The sequence below is a fragment of the Chanodichthys erythropterus genome, chromosome 11, assembly GCF_024489055.1.
Source record: "Chanodichthys erythropterus isolate Z2021 chromosome 11, ASM2448905v1, whole genome shotgun sequence".
Taxonomy (NCBI): Eukaryota; Metazoa; Chordata; class Actinopteri; order Cypriniformes; family Xenocyprididae; genus Chanodichthys; species Chanodichthys erythropterus.
Genome location: NC_090231.1, coordinates 9,203,353 through 9,227,785, shown reverse-complemented (window position 1 = coordinate 9,227,785; position 24,433 = coordinate 9,203,353). Strand labels below are relative to the sequence as shown.

Genomic DNA, 24,433 nt, shown 5'->3' with positions numbered 1-24,433 from the left:
GCGGTTTGGAAAAGTATGGAAAAGTATGGAATTTGATTTGAGTAATTTCCAGGTCTGGAAAAGTATGGAAAAAAGAAATCAGAGTATGGAAAAATATTTGTGTTTCCAGACTGTTGTCTCTATTCAGTTTTCTAATTTATTATACCTGCAAACTAGACACTTTACAGCGAAATTAGCTCTTTTGAATCAAAATACATAATTTATGTTAATTGTGTAGATCCGAAGAGGTTTTTTTCAGGGCGAGTGCGTGTCTCAGGATTCTCACAAGAATCGAAAATGGGCTACTTTCCCATAGACTGGAGTGAGTCGTGATCTTTCTTGGTGCTCTGTGGCGTGATAGATCGCTGTAGTGCTCGTGAACCGACCATCTCTTCTGCTTTACTAGTTACAGCACAAAATAAACATGATTGAACATCCGAAGGAATGTTGAAAGATAAAGTACAACTTACTGAATTCTGTATCACATGCAATCGATCAATCATTGTTTCAACTGCAGAAAGGCATCAATAAAACTGTCATCATGTAAAAATATCACATTTAGCCTACCTCAGAAAAGCCGTTCAATGGCCAAAAACTCATTATTCAGCTACAAAAATGAACTTCAAGAGGAGCATTTTTCTAAATATATGCACTATAGGCTATTGCATATTCATTGTATTTGTACTTAACATGTGCTTCGATATTAAATGTATAAATCTGTTTCATGACAGCCACCATTTAAATGTTTAGGCCTAAATAATAAAAAAAAAAGAGAAAAATAATTGTCATTAAAAATTTATATAAACTTCCTTATGTGTAATTTAGCCTACATGAAAGTAGCTTGCAAATCAGTTTTAACCAATTATTATAATGATGTACCAGCTGTGGTTCCTTGTATAATTTACAGCATTAGTTGAATTTTTTTTTCTTTGCGGAAATTTGCCATGTACAGTATTTGACCTGATAGGCCGCAAATGAATCAATATTGAATCGAAGGTAATCAAATCAAAATCAAATTTTCAAAATCAAATTTTCAAAATCAAAATTTTCAAAATCAAAATCAAGCAAGCTTCTGAATCAAAATCGCATTCAATTGTGAAATTTGTGTCAATTCTCAGCCATACTGTCATTTTATTATTATTTTTATTTTTTTTACTTGAAGGAAATGTTAGTTTTCCCATTTATGTTGTTGTCAGAGTGCACCAGAATGCTTCATTTACATGTTAAAATCACAAAAATCTTCTCCTGGGGGAGGATGCCCCCAGACCCCCCTACACATCACCTTTTACAACTCTTTTTACTTTGCAGATGTTTATAAACTTGTGAATTTCTAAAATATTTCTAACATTTCTAAAACTGATACTGCGCTTTTGTAGGCTACTCTATAGAAATGTTTTGATTCCAACAAATACTGACAACAGGACAGAATGGATAAATCAGAGAAGGATGTCTATGAAGTAAATGTGTCGAATTATTAGAATGTTAAACAAATTAAATATTTACGCCTATGTAGCGAGTGGTATGGTCAGAAAGGGAAACAAAGTCACTACCCTTTTAAACAGGGAATATATTAGTACTTGTAAATTAATCCACAACAGAAGTCACACAGCAACGTAGTTTTAAGAAGAGAAGGGCCTAGACGTAAATACTATATACAAAACTTTATTTCAACAATCAAACACTGATTTAAAAATCACTAAAAGTCTGTAAGAACCCTACTACAAACATGAAGCAGAGAAAACATAGAAAAGGAGACAGAGACTAACCAATGGCAGAAAAACGTTTGGAAGGAGGTCTGGAAATTTGAGTCTGGAAAAGTATGGAATTTTGAAATGGAAAATGTGTAGGAACCCTGTCTACAGTGACCAATGTTTTTCCTGTGTTTGTATAGAACCAGCGTCTGAAGGAGATTGGCATGCAGACCCCCTCCACCTCCCCCAGCACACAGTCTATGGGCAGTGCCAACAACCACAGTGCGGGCATGGACCTGTTCACTAACACCACAAGCCCACCCTCAACAAACAGGTCATTGACATAAGTAGATATTGACATGACTACAGTAGATATTTTACCATATGATATACATTACCATACAAAACCCAATACCTCTACAACATGTACTACCCCAGATGACACACAGCATGAACGCATTAAAAATACATGTACACATTGTCCAAAAAGTGATTTTGAATAAACTAAAAGATGTGTGGTTGAACTTATTCAATGCATTCGGCTCTTGTTGGGTTGTTTGCTGGTTTTAAACCCCTGTTGGCATCATGAATCTCGAGATTGTTGTAGGAGTTGCCTCGCTGATGATGCAAGTTGGTTGTCGTAAGATGTGGACAGGTGGTCACGACCCAATCTTTTTACCCAGTCTGACTTTTAATGCTTTTTGGAGGTGTTTGCTCTTTTTTTTTGGCTGTGGACTCTTCTCAGTGGTATAATCCAAATGTGCCATGTGCCATGATTGGTGAGAATAAAAAAAGTCTTGTACCATCTTTGAGAACCGGGACATCTTCTAAAGATCAAACCATTTTTTTGGGACCCCACCCCTACAGAACCATATAAAGATTAAGAAACATTTTTAGATGGTGCTATACAGTATGCGTGAGAGAACAGGGAGTACTAGATGTCAACTTCTACAGAAAAGGGACACACACATCAATACCTGCTGTTTCGATTTGCTCCCTCTCTCGAGTAAATTGATGAAGCCACTCAGCCTTGTGGTGCAATGTCTTGAAACCAATAAAAACCATAGTCTAGTTGCTTTTGACTAAGTTCTACCAGACATTGTACAATGATCTAGTTTCTAATTTCTCAAACTGGGGGAGCACTGTATACATATACAATCATTCAAAGGTTTGGGGCCAGTAAGTTTGTTTTTTTTGATAAACCTTTTTGAAAAAAGTTTCTTATACTCACTAAGGCTGCATTTATTTTATCAAAAATACTGTAAAACTGTAATTATAAAAAATAACTGTTCTCTATTTTAATGTTTTATAACATTTTATTATCGTGAAGGCACAACTGAATTTTCAACAGCCATTACTCCAGTCTTCAGTGTCACATGATCCTTCAGAAATCATGCTAATTTGGTGTTCAGTAATTATCAATAATTACTCGTGCTCAATTATTAATAATGATTCTTATTATTACTGGTTCTTATTATTTGTGGATATCAGGATACTTTTTTTCAGGATTCTTTGATTGAATAGAAACTTCAAACGAACAACATTTATTTAAAAGAGAAATCAACAATGTCTTTAATGTCACATTTGTTTAATGTTTGCTTTCTGAATGAAAGAATTCAGAAAGACAAACCTTATTGTCCCCAAACTTTTGAAAGGCAGTGTGTCTTAATTTTGCATTCTTGTGATTTTTCTTATTAAAGTTTGTTAAACGTACTTCAAAACCTTTAAATATTTTCACACACAATACTAAATTTTTCTGTAAAATAGCGTAAAATACTGCAATATATTTACAAAATATGCACAATCTCTGTGGTAGTATTTGAATATATTACTTTTGTACTAAAGTGTCTCTCTTTTTTTTTTTTTTGCACAGCATGCCAAACCTCACCAGTGACTTGTTTGACCTCCAGCCTGCCTTCATTCCTGCTGTGCAGAGCACTCCTATCTCCACCAGCAGCAGTGCCTGGGGAGGTGCGGCCCACTCCACCCACACACATACACTCCATCACTAATGCCGCCTCTGTCGCTTTACCACTTTAGATTGCTGACCTTCAATTTAGTCTCAGAAAAAATCATTAGAACAGATCAATCCTTTGTTAACTTTCTGTAAATGTTCATTTAATTATTTGTTTGTTTACATGCTAGTTCATTCCTATGTACATTGTCTGTTTCACATCATCACAAGCTTTATTTGTAAGCCCTGCCCCAAATGTAAGCCCTGCCCCAAATGCTGCCTTTTTTTTTTTTTTTTAAATGTTTTTGAAAGAAGTCTCTTATATTCATCAAGGCTGCATTTATATGATCAGTATATTATATGATACAGTAAAACAATATTATTGTGCAATATTACAATTTAAAGTAAGTTTTCTATTTGAATATTTTAAAATTTAATTTATTCCTGTGATGGCAATGCTGAATTCCAGCAACCTTTATTGCAGAAATCATTCTAATATGCTTATTATGAGTTATTACCAATAATTTATTGGTGCTCAGTTATTAATAATGGTTCTTATTATTATCAATGTTAACTCTGACACTGTTGCGTAATATTTTTATTTTTTTTTCTTTTGAGTAGAAAGTTCAATGAACAGCATTTTTTTTTAAATAATAAATTACATTTTAAAATATATTAATGTCAATAATTTCATAATAATAGCCTTTTTTATACTGTATTATTTTTGATCAAATAAATGCAGACTTGGCAAGTAAGAGAAAACATAACTCTTAATTATTCGTCTTTTGACAGGTAGTGTGATAGCGCATAGACTGTTGGGTAGTAGTTTGCAGTGGTGTTTGCGAGACACCCAACAATTTTCTGGACTTTACAAACACACTTGAGAGAAGTCCACATCAAGTACATAATTTAAGGCCCCGATAAACTCACGGTGAAGTTCTTTTTCGTTATTTGCTTAGGGGTAAAAAGAAGTTTGAAATACGTGACCAGCGACAGTTAGCAAATATTCCGAACAAAAGAAATGAACTGGAGGAGATTTCCACCTAAAAGAAGGTGGAGCCTCAGTGCACACCTAGCTATTACGTAATCGCCACAGACCAATGGTAGTTCGTAGGTGTTTACTAGCCGGAGCAAACTTTTCCTGAAAGTTCATTTTGGCAAGCTGTTTTGAACTCTCAAAACATTCACAAAATGAACTTCGATTTCGGTTGAAGTACAGTAGTCAACATTTGAAGTGGATCAAAAAAGTTAATCAAAGTTGTCCTAAGAATTCATTTATCCCAAAAAGAAGGTTTTAGGACAACTTGATGAAAGGTTTTTGATCCACTTCAAATGTTGACTACTATATATCAGGGCTGTCTAGATGAGCAGCTGGCTAGGTTTTACAACCCGACCCAATGTTTTGTGTTTTTTTTTTATTTTCCGTACCAATCCATCCTATTGTGTCAGTTTAGAACAACATTTTCTAGATATTCTGAAGCGTGACAAGTTTGGGTACCATTCCGCTGAGGAATTATTGCTGTGGTTGGGAGCTGTGCTTGGTGTCAGAGGTTCATTTCAGCAGTTCAGCACATCTGCTGGGGTAGTGTGAATTGAGGACACAAGGTACAGAATGTAGACATACTGCCAGACTCTTAACTATGCCAGGATTTGTAGGTCACAGCATGCACTTGGAGCGTGAGTTTTACAGCTAGTGGGCAGGTGCGCAGAGGGCTAGCCAGACGCACAGCTAGATTCAGGCCTCTAGAGACCCACATATACTACTAACAGTGCAAAGACACACCAATGTAGGCAGATGGAGAGATGAGGTGTTTATAAAAAAGAAAAGAAAGAAAGACTGCTGAGTAATGAGGAGAGGAGTGATAAAAAAAAACAGGCACAGATTTAAGCTGTATATTGTTATTTATATTAGAAATTGTGCAATAATAATAGTAATCCACAAAAAATTCAGCTGGCTGAAGTACTTCAGCTGAAAATGGTGTTTAATTAAATTTACAGCCAAAAATGGCTTTTAACAACATTCTCTGATAGATGGAAACTGGTATCAGAAACTTTAATGTAGAGGAAAAAGTATACATGTAAAATGGTCCAGGTTTAACTGCATGGTTTGGCCTCAAAAAATTATATTTTGGGGCTATGACACACATTGCGATTTGAATTGTGATATGATGAACATTTAACATTTCATTGTGCTGTTGTTTAGATATCCAAGTAAAAAGAGAGAATCACATTTAAAATAGCATGTGCAAAAACTACAAGCTAACAAGATTAATAGGCCATTTTAGATTAAAAGGCCAGCGATTTTATAGGCCAGTTCATTTCTCAGAATTTATTTTGATGAATTGTGCAGCTCTAGAATCAATTTAAATGGATCATCTGTGATATATTGCCAGAAAAGTGGACATGTACACTACCGTTTAAAAGGTTGGGAACAGTAATAAGCAGGGTTTGTACGGGCTTGAAAAACCTTGAAAAATCGTGGAATTTTAAAATAGCAATTTCCAGGACTGGAAAAGTTTTGGGAAAATAAATAAACCAGAAAGTTTTGGAAAAGCCATGAAAATATGTTTCACAAATATCTGTATAATAGAATATATGTTAAATTTAAGAAGTATTGTATCGTCGTATCGAAAATAAAATAAGTGGTATTGCCCATCCCTAAGCACACAGCATCTGCACCGTGGCCAAATACACATACAGTCTTGTCAAAATGCCCATCTTGGTGAGTATCCTCGTAAACTAAGTCGGTTAAATGGTTGAGAAAGAAAACATATATTGTATATTGGATCTGTGCATTCTGTCTTAAAATGACAGCAGCATAATAAACCTGCTGCTGTCTGTCATTAATTTCATTAATGTTAATCAAAGAACAAAACAAAGAGAAAATCACTCACTGCTCTTGATTGAATAACATTTGTAACTTTCATTTTAAGTATTAATCTGTTTTTAATATACAGTGAATTTACTGTTTTTAATTTACAGTTTACTGTTAAATACTTTAATTTGTGGCTTTATTATGTTGTATTTATTTGTGCTACTACTATTTAATTTATTTATTCTTATTTTTCTGACTGTTAGTAAGTTCAGTGAAGTGTTTAAAATCAAGCTTCCTTATGTGTAAGCTATTGCACAACAAAATGACCCCATTCTAAAAACACAAATACATAAGAGTTACTTAATGGGAAGTTCCCTCCTATTTTCCAAAACAAAATTCTGGCCATGAGTTTTAATTGATAATGTTGGGTAAACAAATTACAATACTTAGCATTCGGTCACGTAATGTCTGGCACAGTCACAACTTTTTATTAAAACAAATAGCAAGCAAACAAATAGCATTTATAGTCATTAATTTTAGTTCAATACGCTATGATAAATTTGAACATTGATTTTTTTATTTTTTTATTATTATTTTACATGTATACATATACTTTCATGGAACATTAGGTCCTGAATGTTTGCCTCAAAAGTCATGGAAATGTATAGGTGAAAATTTGTATAAACCCTTAATATGTCTCTTATTTTTTTGTTGTGCTGCTTAATTTTTTGTGAAAACCGTGATGCACTTTTTTTCCAGATTTTTTGATGAGTAAAGTTCAAAACAGCATTTATTTGAAATATCTTTTGTATCACTATAGATATGTGCCACTATTAATATTAATGCACCGTTACTGAATAAAAGTTTGAATTTCTCTCCAAAAAAAACCCCTCACTGACACCAAACTTTTCAACAATAGTATATACAAATGAGACATGCTCATGTTGCCTATACTATAATTTTTTATAATAATTTGAACTTGAATTTAAACAATTTTAATTTTGGTGCAGTTGTGATTGATTAATTGACTTATTCTCCCAGGTTGAGAAAAAGCCATGAAAATCAATAGAATATCATGTAAATTTTGATAGTGAATTGCTCTTTGTGAGCAACTTTATCAGTTTTCATCCAATAATCTCAAACGCCTGAAAAAGTCATGGGAGTTTAGTGGTCAAAATATAAGGGAACAGTATTTTGCAGCGCAACAATCATATTGTGTTGTGACATCTTTCCTTTTTACATGTTTTGTGTGTGTGTGTGTGTGTGTGTGTGTGTGTGTGTGTGTGTGTGTGTGTGTGTGTGTGTGTGTGTGTGTGTGTTACTCTCAGGTCTAGAGAGCAGCACTCTTCATCCCATGGCTTCCATTCCCACCATGAATGTAGATTTTGATGCTGTATTTGGGACTAAATCTTCCAATAGCGATGTGAAGCCATCAGCTGGTAAAATGCCTGGTAAATCACGAGTGTGATTTATTAATAACTGCGCTTATTAATCTTTAAAGGTTTGATCCTTGCTGTGGCGCTTAATATCTGCAAAACTTAGTAACCTTCACCTGAAATAAAACTCTTCTGCTGGTTTTGCTGTAATGGTGAGTTTGTGGAGCTTTGCTGCTGGAACGCTGAAACAAATTGTGCAGCTGGCTGCAGCACCTGCCCGCCTGACTCGGTTCTGGAGAGATTGGGAATGTTCTTTGGGGAATCACTCCTGCTTTTTCTCCCCACTTACTCGCTCACTTCGCTGCTCTGTGGCTGTGGACAGTCTGTTATCATCCCTTCATCCATCCACTATGTGTGTGTGTGTGTTAGTGGAGGCTGGGTGCTGACTGGCATTTTTCTCCATCTGTTAATCGCTTGTCGTTACACTCCTTATCTGAACACAGAACAGACGCACACACACTCACCAGTATACTCTCTCTCTCTTCGCCCCTTTTCCTTCCTCCTTTTTTATGTCCTTGGCGTCCTTTTTCTTACCTTTTGCCTTTTTTTTTTTTTTTGTCTCCACCCACCCTTTTTCCCTCTTTTTTTGCTCTCTTTCCTGGGTTGTGATGGCTGATCTGATGTGGTGAGTTTACTACTTTTTTTTTTGTCATGGCCTCCTTGTTCCTGCTGGCGAAGCAGGAAGTAAAACTGTGTAAATATGGCATGTGTCAGCAGACTCTCTCTTGCTTTCTTTCTCTCATTTACTGAAAGAATTAGCAAAATTCCCTGTGCCATTTACCATTTGAAAACCATCAGAGGCCTCTTCAATTAATGAACTTCACCAATCAGCTGTTTAAAAGTCAACATGAAATGATGAATTCACAACAGTGTTATTTTAGTATTGCTATAGATACTAATATAGTAGAATATTTATTTTGAATTAGCTTTTATTTTTATATTTTCAGTTTATTTTAATTTAAGTTTGTTCCTTTTTTCAATTTATATTCTATAATATTTCTATTCAGCTTTAATTTTAGTATTTTAGTTTAAACTTTTTAAATTTAATTTAGTTTTTTATTTCCAATAAAATGTAATAAGTTAAACTTTTATCATCTAATATTCATATTTTATTTTATTTCAGCTTTATTTTAGTTACCGAAATAATAATAATAATAGTTTAAGTAAAGCTGCTGTCCGTGATTTTTGGCCCTCTAGCGGTTAATAAACAGAACTGCACGCGTCTTGCGGAGGAACATTGTAGCCGGAGCTACTTTTCTCCGTGTATGTCTATGGCGAGTCACGCAGTTACTGTGATACTCTGCGGCGAGTCCTACCAGTCCGGTCTGAAATAGTCCGAATATAAACACTTATTATAAGTGTACCATAATGATTCAGGATAAGACAAAAACACAGTTTGGAAAGTGGATTCATGTTGTATATTCTTATTATATAATTTTTGTACATTTTTAACACACAAACGTTGTGGACTGCAGCTTTAACAATAATTAAAATAGTCAGTGCAAGACTTTTGGGATAAATTGCATTGTGAAAAGTGGGCATTCTGTACAAGAATGGAGACAGAGCTGATAGTTTGCAGTCAACTGTAGAAAGGATAAAAAAATTGGATGCCTAAGGTCAAGTTCAGGCTTCATTACCTACAACAGAAGTCCAAAACATAGCCTAAATAGCCATTGGTTGGCATTTAATCAGTAGCCAAAAAAAGGGAAAATAATTTCTGAGATTTTAATGAAAGATTACAAAGACAATGTTTTTTTCTCTTTGAAATTACTTGCACTGATTAATCATGCACAATAAGACCAGAAACATGTATTAAGAAATTAAATATTTTGCTTTCATGTTGAATTTAATGCCTCGGTAAGAAGAAAAACTAGACAAAAAGAGGATTACATAGATTTCCAGTTTCTTTAAGGACCCCTGCCATGTTATTTCCTCTAAGATCTCAGTGTGGTTCCCCCCATCCTGACCTCATGCTCTACTCTACATCTCTGTGAGTTTTTTGTCATGCCATGTGTGGCCTCACAGAGGCTCATCCCCGCTGCTCGCATTATTATAAACATCAGCAGGAATTCAGCTCATTTTCTCTCGTCTTACTCCTGTCTCTGCTCTATAACACTTATGTTGTAACCAGCCCAATGCGACAAGTTTCCAGCGACTAGCAATTTGTGTGTCCACATTGATAGCATCACATTCATTAAGAGTGTATTTGATGTTTCGTGTACAGTTATATTGAGCTGTGATGTAAAGACCAATACCTGAACTGGTACTTGCCAATTCAGAATACTGATCTGATACTGCTGTACAAATTTGATGTTATCCTTTTCAGAGCTTAATCGTCTCAACTACGACTAACACACAGTAACGAATTTGGTTTAGTCAAGTTTAACTGATACCCAATTAATTTTACAAATTCAACACCGCAGAAATGGAAAACAAACATATGACAAAATGTCCTTAATAGCTTTTATTGCTGGTCGCTTGACATGTCGCTTTTGGTTTGGTGCCTGTCTGCAGCAAAAATAAGTGGTTTGTCACTCTCATAATACTTCGGTGGATTCATCAATGGAATAATCTGTCTTTTTTTTGTTCAGGTTATGATGCATTAGGAGACTTGTTGAAGCCCACGGTGACAGTTCACAGTCAGGCACCGGTCATGCCACATCATACAGACAGTAAACTGCTGGCCAATGACCTGGACTCGTCTCTAGCCAACCTCGTAGGCAGTGAGTCCCTTTCCCTCGCAGCATTATTGGTCTGTTTGTGAAGCTTTCTTTATTTACTTGGTCAGAAGTCCCTGACCTTCAAATTGCATTTGTGCTACTCTACTGAACAGAGAGTCAGCAGCCATATGGTGCTAGACGCTATGTGTGTGCGTGTTGAACAGAGATGAATTAAACCTAGCTTAGGGGAAATGAATAGGTCTCTGATGCCTCCACTGCTGTAAGTCTTCCAATATTACGCTGATGTGAGGCTGTTCTAACAGTCTGTTTCTTTCTCGTGCTCTCTTTTTAGACCTGCAGTTTGGGGGAGCACCAGGCAAAAAGTGAGGATTTACATTTAATTATTTCTGAATCATTTCTGGTTGTGTGCTTCAATCTATAATAAGAGGCAGTGTCTAGCTTCTCTGACTCTCTGTGTGTGTTTGCATGCAGGTCTGATATGCAGTGGACTCAGCCTGGAGAGAAGAAGTTGACTGGTGGCACTAACTGGCAGTCAAAGACAATGAGCAGCACCACTGCCTGGAGCCCCGCCCCCCTGCCACCTGCTGCCATGCCACCTGCCGCCATGCCCGTGCCACACATGGTGAGAACACGCACATGCAAATACACTAACACAAACACACACACACGCTAATATACAGCCATCTAAATATAGTTGCACTATTGTTCAAAAGTTTCGGGTCAGTAAGATATTTTTTTGTTTTTGAAAGAAGTCTCTGTATTTATTTGATAAAATAAAGTAAAAACAGTAATAATGTGAAATATTATTATGATTTAAAATAACAATTTTCTTTTTTGAATTATTGTACAATTTTGAAGCAGCCATTACTCAGTCACATGATCCTTCAGAAATCACTCTAATATGCTGATTTGGTGCTCTAGAAACATTTCTTATTAAAGGTTTAGTTCACCCAAAAATGAAAACTATGTCATTTATTACTCACCCTCATGTCGTTCACCTGTAAGACCTTCGTTCATCTTTGGAAGATATTTCTGATGAAATCCGATGGTTCAGTGAGGTCTCTATTGCCAGTAAGATAATTAACACTTTCAGATGCCCAGAAAGCTATTAAAACATATTTAAAACAGTTCATGTGACTACAGTGGTTCAACCTTAATATTATAAAGCAACGAGAACACTTTTTGTGCTGCAAAAAAAAATTCAAAACACTGCTTTATGAATCTTTTGTTTCGAATCAGTGGTTTGGAGCGCCAAAGTCACGTGGTTTCAGTAAACGAGGCTACATTACGTCATAAGTGTTTTGAAATGTCAATAGTTCATGTGACTTTGGCAGTTTGATACGCAATCCGAACCACTGATTTGAAACAAAAGATTCGTAAAGCTTCATAAAGCAGTGTTTTGAAATCGGCCATCACTAGATATTGTTGAAAAGTCATTATTTAGTTTTTTTGGCACACAAAAAGTATTCTCGTCACTTTGTCATATTAAGGTTGAACCACTGAAGTCACATGAACTGTTTTAAATATGTTTTTAGTAGCTTTCTGGGCATCTGAAAGTGTTAATTATCTTGCTGGCAATAGAGACCTCACCGAGCCATCGGATTTTATCAAAAAAATTGTGTTCTGAAGATGAACAAAGGTCTTATGGGTGTGGATGACATGAAAGTGAGTAATTAATGACAGAAATTTCATTTTTGGGCGAACTAACCCTTTAATTATTTGTGCTGCTTAGTATTTTTGTGGAAACCATGATGCATTTTTTTTTTTTTTTTTTCAGAATTCTTTGATGAGTGGAAAGCATTTATTTGAAATAGAAATCTTTTATAACAGTCTTTACTGTCACATGTGATCAAATGAATGCATGCTTTCTAAATGAAAGTGTTGACTTTGTACTGACCACAGACTTTTGAATGGTAGTGAATCTATTTCTGCATTCAGAATGTTTTAGACAAAGGACACTAAACTGTATAATTTATGAGGCAACTGATTTCTTACATCTCTGCTGGTTAAATTGTCTCTCTTCTGTCTATTTCTTCCCACATAACACAATAATTTCCACTCAATATTCCATTTATTATTAGTATGTAACTATGTAAGCAGGCTCATAGCAAAATAAACCACTTCAGAACAAGGGGCCTTCCTGATATCCTGATCACCCTGAGACCGGATGACTGTACATTTAACCATTACTTAATATATACAGGCCTTCTTGCTTATGTAAACACACACAAATAATTTCAACTACTCTTAAACTTAAAAATACAAAGGAATCCATCTGTTGGATAGCTCGATTCACAGCAAATATCCAGATTTCATTTAGATTTTAGTAGTATTGTGATGGCAGTTTCTATTTCTTTTTGCTATTGTACTGTGTATCTTCAGGAAATATAAGTGTGAGGGTTTTTTCTTCCTGTTCTCAAGCTGTGTGTATTGATCCAATCGGGCAGGTGAGGTGTTAGTGTCTTCAGAGACAGGAAGCAGATGATATGATTTAGCTGTTTACATGTGTTTTTGACCTCTCTTCTCTCTCACTCACTCAGGGTGTTCAGTGTAGAATGACTTTTGAACTGCCTGAGTTGAGAGAGAGCAGGAGTCTGTGAATGACTAATCTTCAATGTCTCTCTTTCTGTCTCTCTCCACCTTTTATGTGGTCGGCATCCTTCTTGCCTGTTTCTTCCCGCGTCTAACGTCTTCATCTCTCCTCGCTCTGTATGTTTCTGTCTTTTTCTCTATCTTCTTCCTTGTGCTTAACCCAGCAGACTGGAATGTTCTATACTAGTTATGTAAGTACCACCTATAACTGAAAGTTCTATTATCTTGAGTATCATTTAAGAGGGATCGATTCTCTCACACACAATCTTTCTTATTCCCTCACATTTCCCTCTTTTTCACACTCTCCTTCTCCACGCCTTATTTTTTATTTCAATCTAAACCTGTTAAGTCTAATGAATTCAGTGGGTGAAAATGGTCAGTTACTTAGAAAAGCTTGCATATCTGAATGAAAATAAAAACACTGTTGTTCTGTGCTTTGAAGAGCAACATACAAACTATTGTCAGATTATAATGTAATGCCTAAAATCACTTGTAGCTTTTAGTTTTTAGTGTTTTTTTATATATATTTAGACAAAATCTTTTGCATTTTTGTATAGATTAAAGCAAAAGCGTGACATAAGACAAACCTTATCACAGCATTTTTGGTGCATCCTTAACTATAATAATAATTATGGCAAAGCTGTTATAATATGGTGCTTGGTCAGTTTAATACATCAATACTATCATGCATAATGTATATGTGTATTATATGACTTTTTTTTTTGCTTGAGCTTGTTTACCACAGTGGCTTTTTATGCTTCATGCTCTCTTAAAAATAATTTAAAAAAAAAAAAAAAAAAAAACAATAGATTGATGTCTCTTTGAAACTCTGGTTCCAGGTTGTATGACCCAAAGAAAAAATGGGCTGAAAATTGATACTTGGTGTGAATAGGCCTTTACTCTGAATTCCTTCTTTTTTCCACTTCATGCCTGATAAACACAGAAAATGTCATATGTTGATTTCCCTGTGACATATAAATGTTTGTTCGGTCTCTTGTGCCCTTTCTGTAGCATTTGATGCATTCATCTTTTGGAGCTTTGACTTGCAAACCAGACCTGTGCAAATGTTTGTGTTTTGGGGCTGCATTTTATGTAACCTGCTTATGATTCAAAACTGATGAATACATGCTATGCGCCAAAGAGTAAAAATCAATACTTGCCGTGTTCAGAATAAGGTGTCAAATAAGATGTTAGGCTTTTAAGTGCATGACAGTTTTTCAGGTAAGTCAGTGTTTTAGGGAAAACTATTCAAGTCATACACTACCGTTCAAAAGTTTGGAGTCAGTAAGTTTTTTTTATTTATTTATTTATTTTTTATATATATATATTTTTTACACTGACCCCAAACTTTTGAATGTAGAGTATAGTATGTGGGTCATTGACGAATAAGGTTTTTATAAGTGTAAAAAAAACATAATAGAGATATAATTAATTTTGAAGTTTTATTAAGTGTTAAAAATGAGATTGTGGTTTTTATAATCAATTAACACTGCTTTTGTCTTTTTTTATAAGATGGACAAAATTCGTCACCAAAAAGTCATTCGGTTTAACTAAAATTTAGATTTTACCGAATTACACTTTTAGTTATACCGAATGACGATATTTTCAAACAGTGTTAACAGGCTGATATCTATCTAGCTAGCTAGTTAGCTTGCTACATAGCTGGAAAAAAGATAAATATTTTATATTTATTACAAGTTTTTAAAATATTACAACATTTTCCATGTTTGACTTGGCAAACATTTGACATGTTTGGTTGTACCAAATGACCTGATGTTTCGGGACATGAATATAAGCAAGTGAAAAAATGAATTTTTCAAATAGTTAAGAGAGAGTAAGTTACTTTGCTTCATGATCATGTGGTCCTTTGCAGGTGTCTGACTGATGGCACATCCCGTCACATGATATTGACTGCATGACTTGATCCAAAATGGTCCCTTTATATTGGTTACTCCAAATGACATCAATGAAATTCATTTTTCCAGACATTCTTTCTCATAACAAAATGACTACACATAATTTCCTTTGTGTAGATAAATACACATAATACCTTTATATGTAGCAAAATGTAATTAAAACCTTTGGGATTCAATAAAACAATAAATACTTTGGATGTCATATCTTTGTTTTTTATTATTATTAAGGCCTTTGGACACAAAAAATTTACCCGTCAAGCCATTAGTAGGCACGTTTCAAATCCTTGAGCTAATTGTTTTTACTCCAGTTTTGCATGTGTTGAATGAACCAGTCCAGGCAACTGTGCAGGAGAGTTCAAAAGAGTACAATTAAACTACAAAAGAGTTTAAGTAAACCAGATCTTTAAATGAACCAGACATGATTAGTGAGCACAAAGGTATTGAATGAGTATACAGTAGTTTAATCAGTATGTCATTGTTCGCTTGATCAGTGCACCATTGTTTGATCAGTCAGCACATTGATGGATGATTTGTGACTTTTTACACACAGGCTCCTGCTCCCATGGCGTTTTCCATGACAACACCTCAAGTGCCTGTGTATGGAATGGTGAGCATTGTGACCTCACAGTGGTTACATGGATATTATGTAGATTAATTAAATGGTTAATAGCTGAAAAGAAAATAACGCTGAATGTAATGTTTGGGTGGATTTAGGTCCCTCCTCAGTTGGGACAGATGGGAGGGGTTCCAGTGATGACCCAACAACCCATGTTGTACAACCAGCCTGTTCTTAGACCCACTAACCCTTTCACCCCCATCCCCGGAGCCCAGGTACACACACACACACAAACACATACCAGTTAAGCCACTTATAACACACATTGGCCTCCCATGCATTTAATCCATACATCAGGGCTATAATATAACAAACTTTCAACTATCGTTTGTTATCTCTCAGTTGAACGACAGACTGAAACTTAATGTTGAAAAGCCTAAAAGACCTTCTACTGTCTATTTAGTATGTCATCAATAATAAACAAACAATTCCAGCAGGATTGAATCAGTATTCATTGTATTGTTTTTAATGGAAACTAAGACTTTTTAAATGTGGATATATTTCAGCTGTGGCGGGTAAGACAGCCACTCCCACTTGCCACTTTGGCGGGTTGAATTTAATTTCAGCTTAAAGCCAAATGAAATGCCAAGGTCGTCGTGTCACAAAATTCAATTACAATTCTTTATCAATTAACTTGCAGTTAGTGAAGGCAGGATAGGTGGAATCGCGTTGAATGAGACACAACAGAAGCGCTCTCTATGTCGTGTGCGTGATCAGTTCTCCTTGCAAATGTCCAACGTGTGGCGTATCTTTTGTGAATATAGTCTGTTACGGCTTAAGTGGATGTAAACAGGTGGGTAATAATTGGATGTGTATCAGTATATTGTGTCCATGCATTCAGCAGCCCAATTAAATACCTGTCATTAATGTTAATCAAACAACAAAAGATGTTTATAAGCTTGTGTAAAGATGTTAAATAAAACAAAATATTTTAAATAAACCTACTGTATCTTTGCTAATTTGGTTCTTTGTTCTTTTATATAGCCTAACAAAAATAACTTATAAAATTTCTCATATTAGCCTATGCTCATATTGCCCACCCCTTGCCCACCTGTACATACCAGCTGATATACAATGTAGTTTTGATTTGGGTGATCACTCTGCATTTGAAAGGGTTTTAAATCTTCTAAATCAAGTAAAATGACTCACAATCAAATAATTTAAGCATGCCAAAGTCAACTTTAATCATGTAAAATCTAATTTCTCAATGACAAAATTGTGGCCAGTGAAAATGGTGAGTGGCTAGTGATTTTGGAAAACCATATAAAATTATTGGAAAACCATATAAAATGTAATTTCCCAACGGCAAAATTGTGGCCAATGAAAATGCTGAGTGGCTAGTAATTTTGGAAAACCACAGGGGTGGAGCAAAAAAGTTAATGTCAAGCTTTGATTATAGCAATTAACGCATCCATAAAACTGAAGTAGCTATGCTATGTATTTGTCTTTATTAATTATGTATTGTGAAAATGAATGTGCAAAACAAACTTTAATGTGAGAAAAATGAACTGATAACTCTTGAAACTGAGAGAGCAGATTAGTTCACTTGAATTAAAAGTTTTATTAATATTGTTCTGTAATTGATGAAAACAATTTGATAATTTGCAGTGTAGGTCTGGCTTTTAATTATACTGTAATGTTGAATGTCTGTAATAACTCATTTTATAAACAGAAATGGAAAACAAATCCATTTAATAGAGGTATTGGTATCAGTGATACTGGCCTTCATTTATAGTACTTAAGCCGTGCACACACTTAACGATTGTAAGGCCGATTATGAATGTAAATTAATACCTATGACTGATCGCGCTAAAATGCGTCCATTCAGAGCCAGTTGCGTTCAGTCTGCGATTACAGTCGTGTTCAAATTCCATGTATAAGTATATAAATCTGCTTCAATCGCAGGAAACAATCGCTGTATGTTGAGCACAGTCTTAGAATGCTTTAGCTATTTGTTAAATGTGTGCTCAGCTTTAGTAAAAAGATGCCATTAAAGGTGCAGTAGGTGATTTGGGAAATGCTAACATTAGCCTGCTTGCATTGAAAGCATTCGATCCCACCCTCCCTGCAAATCGCCGTCCAAATCCACGCCTACTCCAAAACACTGAAGGCGCGCGCACACACAGCTACTCTCGACAAAGCGTCACAAGAGATGGCATTAAACTACCTCATGTCTCAAAGCACATAACATTACAATAATAATGAACGTAAACAACTTGGAGAGCTTGTACCTGACTGCTGCAGATTCGTTTCGTTGTTGATACCGTTGACATGGAAACGTATTCCGAGTATGAGGATGTGAACAGCTCCGTTTAGAATGTCACGGGTTGCCATTTCTTAATTGACCCTTTGCCGGGAGTTTGATTGACAAGTGATCTAACCAATCAGAACGTTAGATCGAATCCACCAATTTGTCCGACAAAGCAGTCAGGAGTTAGAAGGTTAACCTCAGTGGACTGAAAAATGGTGTGTACTGACGTCTTTCTGCATTTGAAACAACATTCTTTCTCATGTTCATTCATGTTTATTTGATGCTATAAATTAACTGGTAGGAAGAGATGATCGGTTTATGGGCCTCTTGAGCTGAGGCGCTACAGTGATCTGTCACGACACATTAAAGAACTACAAAACGGTTTTTATCGTTTGAATTTCTTAAACAGTTACACGGTTTGAAAGCTGGGACTTTGTTTAATATCATAAGTAACCTGCTCTGTCTTGTCTGTCGACGTGTTGTCAGTATCCTCTTTGCTCTGCGATTTATTTTTCACTGCATGTGGCGTGACAGCGCCACGGCTTGTCGGACAAAGCAAAAGTAACTAAGGGTCTTTGCGAAGGGTCAATTACGGTAGTTATGGTGTGAATGCAGCATAAACTCGTTGTTTTGTTTTGGTTGGAACTGTAAATGGTGGCTGCTCTTTGTTTGCGGTGCTCTGGTCTTGTATAAACTCTGCATAGCATGAAACGCGCTGATGACGTATGACGTCTGTGCAAACAGGGTTGGCGAGGGTATGTGAAAACATACGCTGACAGGCAGGTAGGATATTGTATCATTTCATTCGGACCGAATATAAAGATCGAATGAACATTTTAGGGTCCTACGCCCTCCACAGAGGATGTATATTTATAAAAATACTTTTAGACCGTTTAACATAGTGATTGCTATCAGGATATGAGACTTTTAATCAGTATAACAAAAAATGTTTCTGTAGAGAATTGCCTATTGCACCTTTAAACAAATATTTAAAATATTTAACATACCATCTTTATGTTTGCTTCCATATTAATTTGGAGATTCAATGTGAAAATGTTTATCACAAATTTTAATGTTAGGTGAGATTGAATAGCAGTTAATTACAGAAATCTATGCAATATAATGCATTTTTTAATTGATTGACATCCCTTAATATTATATTGATATTTAAATGTTTACATTAAGCATTGTTAAATAGCGTATTAGTTTTTACTGTAGTATTCAGAATGATCCATTTTCATTGGTATTATAACCCCCCCCCCCCCTGCTCCATGACTCTGGCAAGTACACCGATGCTCCATTTACAGACATTCAGTACTGCTTCATTCACACGGTCATTACTGAGCCATTTGATGCCATTTTCTTCATTTACTGTATAACTCTTTGTGTCTACAGATGCAGTTCATGTAAGCAGCAACACTTCAGCAGAGCGCCAAACAAGACGGCTAAGAGGAACACCAAGCAAGTAGAAGATCCAACTACCACCAGATAAAAGGAGGGCCAGATAAAAAGAAAGAGTGTGCATATAAAGAGAAATGTATTTGTCAAGAATGCTTACCTCAATGTCTGAAACGACTCACCCAACACACACAAACACACACCAAATGAGCGTGCGCACAGTGTTTCATTTTTCAAGTTCATTTCTTTCCTGGGGCACTGTGTCTACTGGCAAGTGTGATACATCATGGTAATTGTGGATTTTATTGCCGGTATTAAATTACCATGCACTGAGCACTCTGCTTTTTTTTTTAACATCACAATTAATATTAATTAAACCTGAAGCCCATCACAGTGGACTTCCTAGTACTGTCATCTTTTGCTCTGTTATGAAGATGCCCATGCTTAGTTCAGGAAAACAGCATGTGTCACCAAAGAAAAAATATGGTTCATTAACACAATGCCTTGGCTTCTCATTTCAGAACAAGGAAAGAATTTGACCCCTTATTTAAGGTGTTGTGCACCCCCAAGCACTTTACACATGCATTTATGTGTAACATAATATACAACATTGAGCTTGTCTCTTATATCTAGAACTTTAGTAGGCTAATGTTGACATTTACCATGTCTTACTGATGGCTTTTGTTCAAAATAGCCCGTCAGTCTTTTTTTTTTTTTTTTTTTTTTTTTACTGGTTTAAGGGTTGTCGTTTCAGACATGATGGTGGTCTTGCGCGCACACACACACACACACACACACACACACACACACACACACAAACTGGTGTTACGTGAGCCACATGAAGAGCTCCCTCTTACTGGCCTCCCATCTTGTTTTGTCACTTCCAGGACACTGATAAACATATCTGCTCCCGCTCTTCTGTGTGTTAACCAAACATATCATGTATTTACGACTACATCTCACACTTTGAGACCACTCCCACATGTACCACCCACCCTGAGAGCGAGTGACCGGAAGCATCGGGGAAGGGTACAGGGTGAATGGCCCTTTTGAAAAATCTGTTTCTAATAAGGGTTTTTGTTTAACCCTTTGTTTTTTAATCTTTTTTTTTCATAGAAAGCATGTTATAAATATATATATTTTCATTATTATTTCAGAGAATGACATGAATCATGGTCTGTTTTATGTTGCCAAATTACATACATATGTGATTCGAAAAATGCCATAAGCTAGCTTCTGTACCCAGCACCTGACATCACGTTTCGTTCTCTGAATGACGTGCGTATCGGTGTTTGCCAACTTTGGAACCAAAATCAATAGCTAAAATCTACTTTTAAGTCTGTTTTCGTGCAATGTGGGGTACTGTTAACAGGGTATCCTTTAATTTTGCTTGTGCAGCCAAAGCATTTCTGATCCTCCTGAAATCCCTTTAACCCTTTATAGAGCAGGATTCCAGTCCAGCCTTCACATCATCCCATAATTCCTGCTTTGTTTCTTCATGCTTTGTTCAATAATACCGTTTAGTTTTTATTCTGCATGGACTGATGGAACGGGAGTGTGGTTGCGTTTTTTGCCATGGTAAATTAAAGCAATAAGCCCTGTGAAAGCAGTGGTTTACAATCTCAAACAACGCTGTTCTAAAATCACCGTAAACCATGGATTCACATGGCTTGTTGCTTTTATAAAACCGTTACTGCATATAGCTGGTTTCATAAAATCAACACATCGCAGCAATCATTTAATTTATTGATAAATAATAATCCTTCCGCCAAACAACGTAGTTCTTAAGCAATGTTTAGCAGACACAGTGGAACTATCCACTATATAAAAGTTTTCTGTAGTGTTAAAAAGTCACTCCTTTTTACACCTCTAAGACATGTTATAGAGCAGTTATGACATGTTTATAACAGTCAGTCATGTGTACATTGTTAGTGTACAATCAGAATGTTTTTTGTGATGTATAAACATAAGACACGCCTCCTTTTGCCATGTATTTAAACCAGGTTCAGCAAATTTAAAAGGGTAGTCCACCCAAAAATGTATATTCTGTCATCATTTACTCACCCTCATGTCGTTTCAAATCTGTATGCATTTATTAATGCATCTAATTTTTTTACTTTTTTTTTTTTTTTTTTTTTGGCTCATACAATGATAGTCAATACCAACATTCTTCAAAATATCTTCTTTTGTGAGAAGGTCATTAGGTTTGGAATGAAATAAGGGTGAGTACGATGGCAGAAGTTTCATTTCTTTGGTGAACTATCCCTTTTTTCAGCAGTTCAAGTGTGGTCATTGTTTGTGTGTGTTGCTAAAGACAGCACAGGTTGCTGTAATGCGTGCTGTGTGAATGCCTGCCCTCTTTTTGTAGAAACAATGTACACCATGTTTCTCTGCTTGCTTATTTCTGTGTGTGAGTGGGTTACTAATTCCTTATTGAGCGACTCTTAACAAGCTTGTGAGTTTATTCTCCTTTGAGTGCTGTCAGAGGGTCCAGCTGGTTCAGACTGAATGCTTTTTATATGCAGGCTCTGTTGATACTCTCGCTGGGTTTGCAAGGTAACGGGGCATTGAGGTGCGATGCTGTTTAATTAGGATCTATTCTATTATCCCGTCACCGGAGGCTTTGCGTGTGTGTGTGTGTGTGTGTACGTGAGCGAGAGAGTGAATGTATGATTGTGAGCTTCAAGGAGGAGCACAAGATCTCAAGATGTGCTAAGGTTCTATCATTCATGAGTCAGGGTTTCCATGGTAATCTCCAGTTTCTGGTCCTTGGCACAGGTTGCTTAGCACAGCTTTTCCAATTTTTTTCTTTCGGCCATATTTTGTCTTTTTTAAAATATAATTAAAAGCTCTGCATGCATTAGCAGCCCTGCCTCTGGTGAAGAATGCATCTTAAAATTCAAGTTTATTTGGCAACCTGTGATAATATTGCTTTTGGATAACCTGTAGGCCTGGTGTTTTTTTTTTTTTTTTTTTTTTTTTTTTTCCCAATCAGCTTTGAGTCATGAACGCTTTTCTGAAGACCCACCAAAGACTTTTTTTTTTTTTTTAAATACTTGGTTTAACTAAGTAAAGAAACATTTTATTTTTATTTAAGGTCACTGCTATGAAGAAAGAGCACGTTCTTGTTCTCACAGCTCCCCCTTGTGGTAATTGTGTGTCTTTCACATAAACAGCTGCTAGATTGTGACCCGAGTCTTTTGTTTGGTGTTTATGGGACTGTTGTGCACAAAAAGCAAATGTCTGAGTGTATTGAACTCCCCACTCTACATTCATCCTTTATTTTAAAGCACTCAGCCAAACTGAAGAGCAGCCAAATCAAGAGTACTTGTGAACTACTTAGCCTGATTTTATACGTCTTGGCTCATCTCATTAGTTGGCCTGGAAAACTCGGCTCAGCAGCGGCCTTTCAGAAACGGATGTGTCAGCGTGAACCACACATCTGTAGTGGGGATGCTTGGTGTTCAGGTTCCCTTTCACCATTGTGTAGTCATGGAGCTGTCCTGGCGCTTTAATTACTTTTTTTTTTTTTTGTCTGCTACATTCACATTAGCATCTTTTATCCTTATTTTTCTGTTACAGAATTATATGCAGTATATTTCGAAGTACGTACACAGTAAAAGTGCCATCATCCCCGTATATCAGCCCAGGGGAGCAAAGCAGCAACTTTTTCTATCTATTTATCATAAAATGCCAAAAAAAAAGAAAAAAGAGAACCTCCATGTTTATGCTGATTTCCTCACTGTATGTTTTGTAATTTATTTATGCAGACCATAAGGAGTTTATTCAGCATGGTGAAAATTAAAAGCAGAAATTGTGGGATTGTGTTTAACTTTTTTGTTTCTTTAACTTTTTGTCTGCCTTTCATTGACATAAATAAAGTCCATTTTCATTCCTGAGTTGTTGGTTATTTTTTGTTTTGTTTCACTTTTTTATCCATCTCATCAGATTGAAGCCCTGTTAAATCCCAAGCAGGAAGATCATTGCTCTCGAGGTCATTTTGGATGACCTGATGTGCGGTTCTTTTGTTTGCTCTTCTCTGGCCTCTTGAAATTGCACTTCATGCCTGCCTCACGGCCCATAATGCAGGGTTTTTAATGAACGCACGTTTTAAATACCTGGTCAAAATTGTATAGTGCCGTGTTGTGTTGTTTTTGCGTCTGTCAATGTAATTTCTGTTGAATTTATTGCACGAGTTTCACTGCAACAGGAACCACCTGATTATTTCTTTGTAGCACTTTTTGACAGTGGACTCAGAAACTGCAAAATCAACCAATGTTTCTTTGTGAATCTTCTGTTTTTGAAGTTGTCCAAACAGTGTACGTGGAGCTGGTTATAATGTGTGGAAAAGGATGTACAGCAACAACTTCAATCTGGTGGTCCTTTCCCCCAACTTTACAGCAAATCTTTGTTTAATAAAAGGTTAAATTGGTCTTTGCTATTCCCATCATGACATTTAAGGTGATTCCTGTACTATTTGGCTAGGCATTCAATTTGATTTCATTAGTTACTAAGTAACTAAATGTGGTTTAGATTATTTAACCCTTTGTTCTACTCTTCTGAAGGTCACCATGTGTGATTTGACGCAGAGACGACATGTGATTTTTCACTTCTGTATGAATTATTTGAGCGTAGCCACTTAGTGTGCAGTCACTATTTTTTTTAAAATATGTATCATTGGGGGAAAAGAATCAGACATGTCTGGATGTGCTTGTACACCAACTCTCTCAAGTCTGCTAGAACGCTTGTATCGGTTGTCGGTGAAACCTTTAATCAGTAACTAAACCCGAATCAAACACCCTCACCATTGACGTTTCATCTGCAACTGCCTTTGGTTTCCCCGTGAGCTCCATGAACCACACAGCACTGGTTGAAGTCGATGATCTTATGATACCAGTCTCTCCTGAACTGTCTTTTGTACGCTTGCATTGAGATGCTCAACCTAGGACCAAGAGATGTGATGGATTTAACTCCATTTTCTTTTGATCGCTTTTTAATTTGTACCTGTTTTCTTGCATGTTTTTGTATCTGACATGCCTGGGAAAGTTTCACAGTTCCATGTAACGTTTGCGAAGTTCTATTAAATATGGTGCTGTTTTTTTTT

At 36.0% G+C, this 24,433-nt stretch overlaps 1 protein-coding gene across 7 annotated transcripts in view; it reads left to right on the top strand.

Annotated features, from left to right (window-relative positions):
* The window catches only part of si:ch211-200p22.4 (phosphatidylinositol-binding clathrin assembly protein), a 77,421-nt gene extending 54,554 nt beyond the window's left edge, over nucleotides 1-22,867 (top strand). For 3 of the 7 annotated variants that reach the window (XM_067401461.1, XM_067401463.1, XM_067401467.1), the window contains 9 exons: nucleotides 1,871-2,004; nucleotides 3,544-3,641; nucleotides 7,768-7,890; nucleotides 10,467-10,598; nucleotides 10,888-10,918; nucleotides 11,028-11,178; nucleotides 15,615-15,671; nucleotides 15,779-15,895; nucleotides 19,327-22,867. In XM_067401461.1, coding sequence (XP_067257562.1) covers nucleotides 1,871-2,004; nucleotides 3,544-3,641; nucleotides 7,768-7,890; nucleotides 10,467-10,598; nucleotides 10,888-10,918; nucleotides 11,028-11,178; nucleotides 15,615-15,671; nucleotides 15,779-15,895; nucleotides 19,327-19,341 — 858 coding nt within the window. In that variant the 3' untranslated portion in view covers nucleotides 19,342-22,867. The other 4 variants (XM_067401462.1, XM_067401464.1, XM_067401466.1 and 1 more) reach the window with 3 other exon arrangements.
* The last annotated feature ends 1,566 nt before the right edge of the window (nucleotides 22,868-24,433 follow it).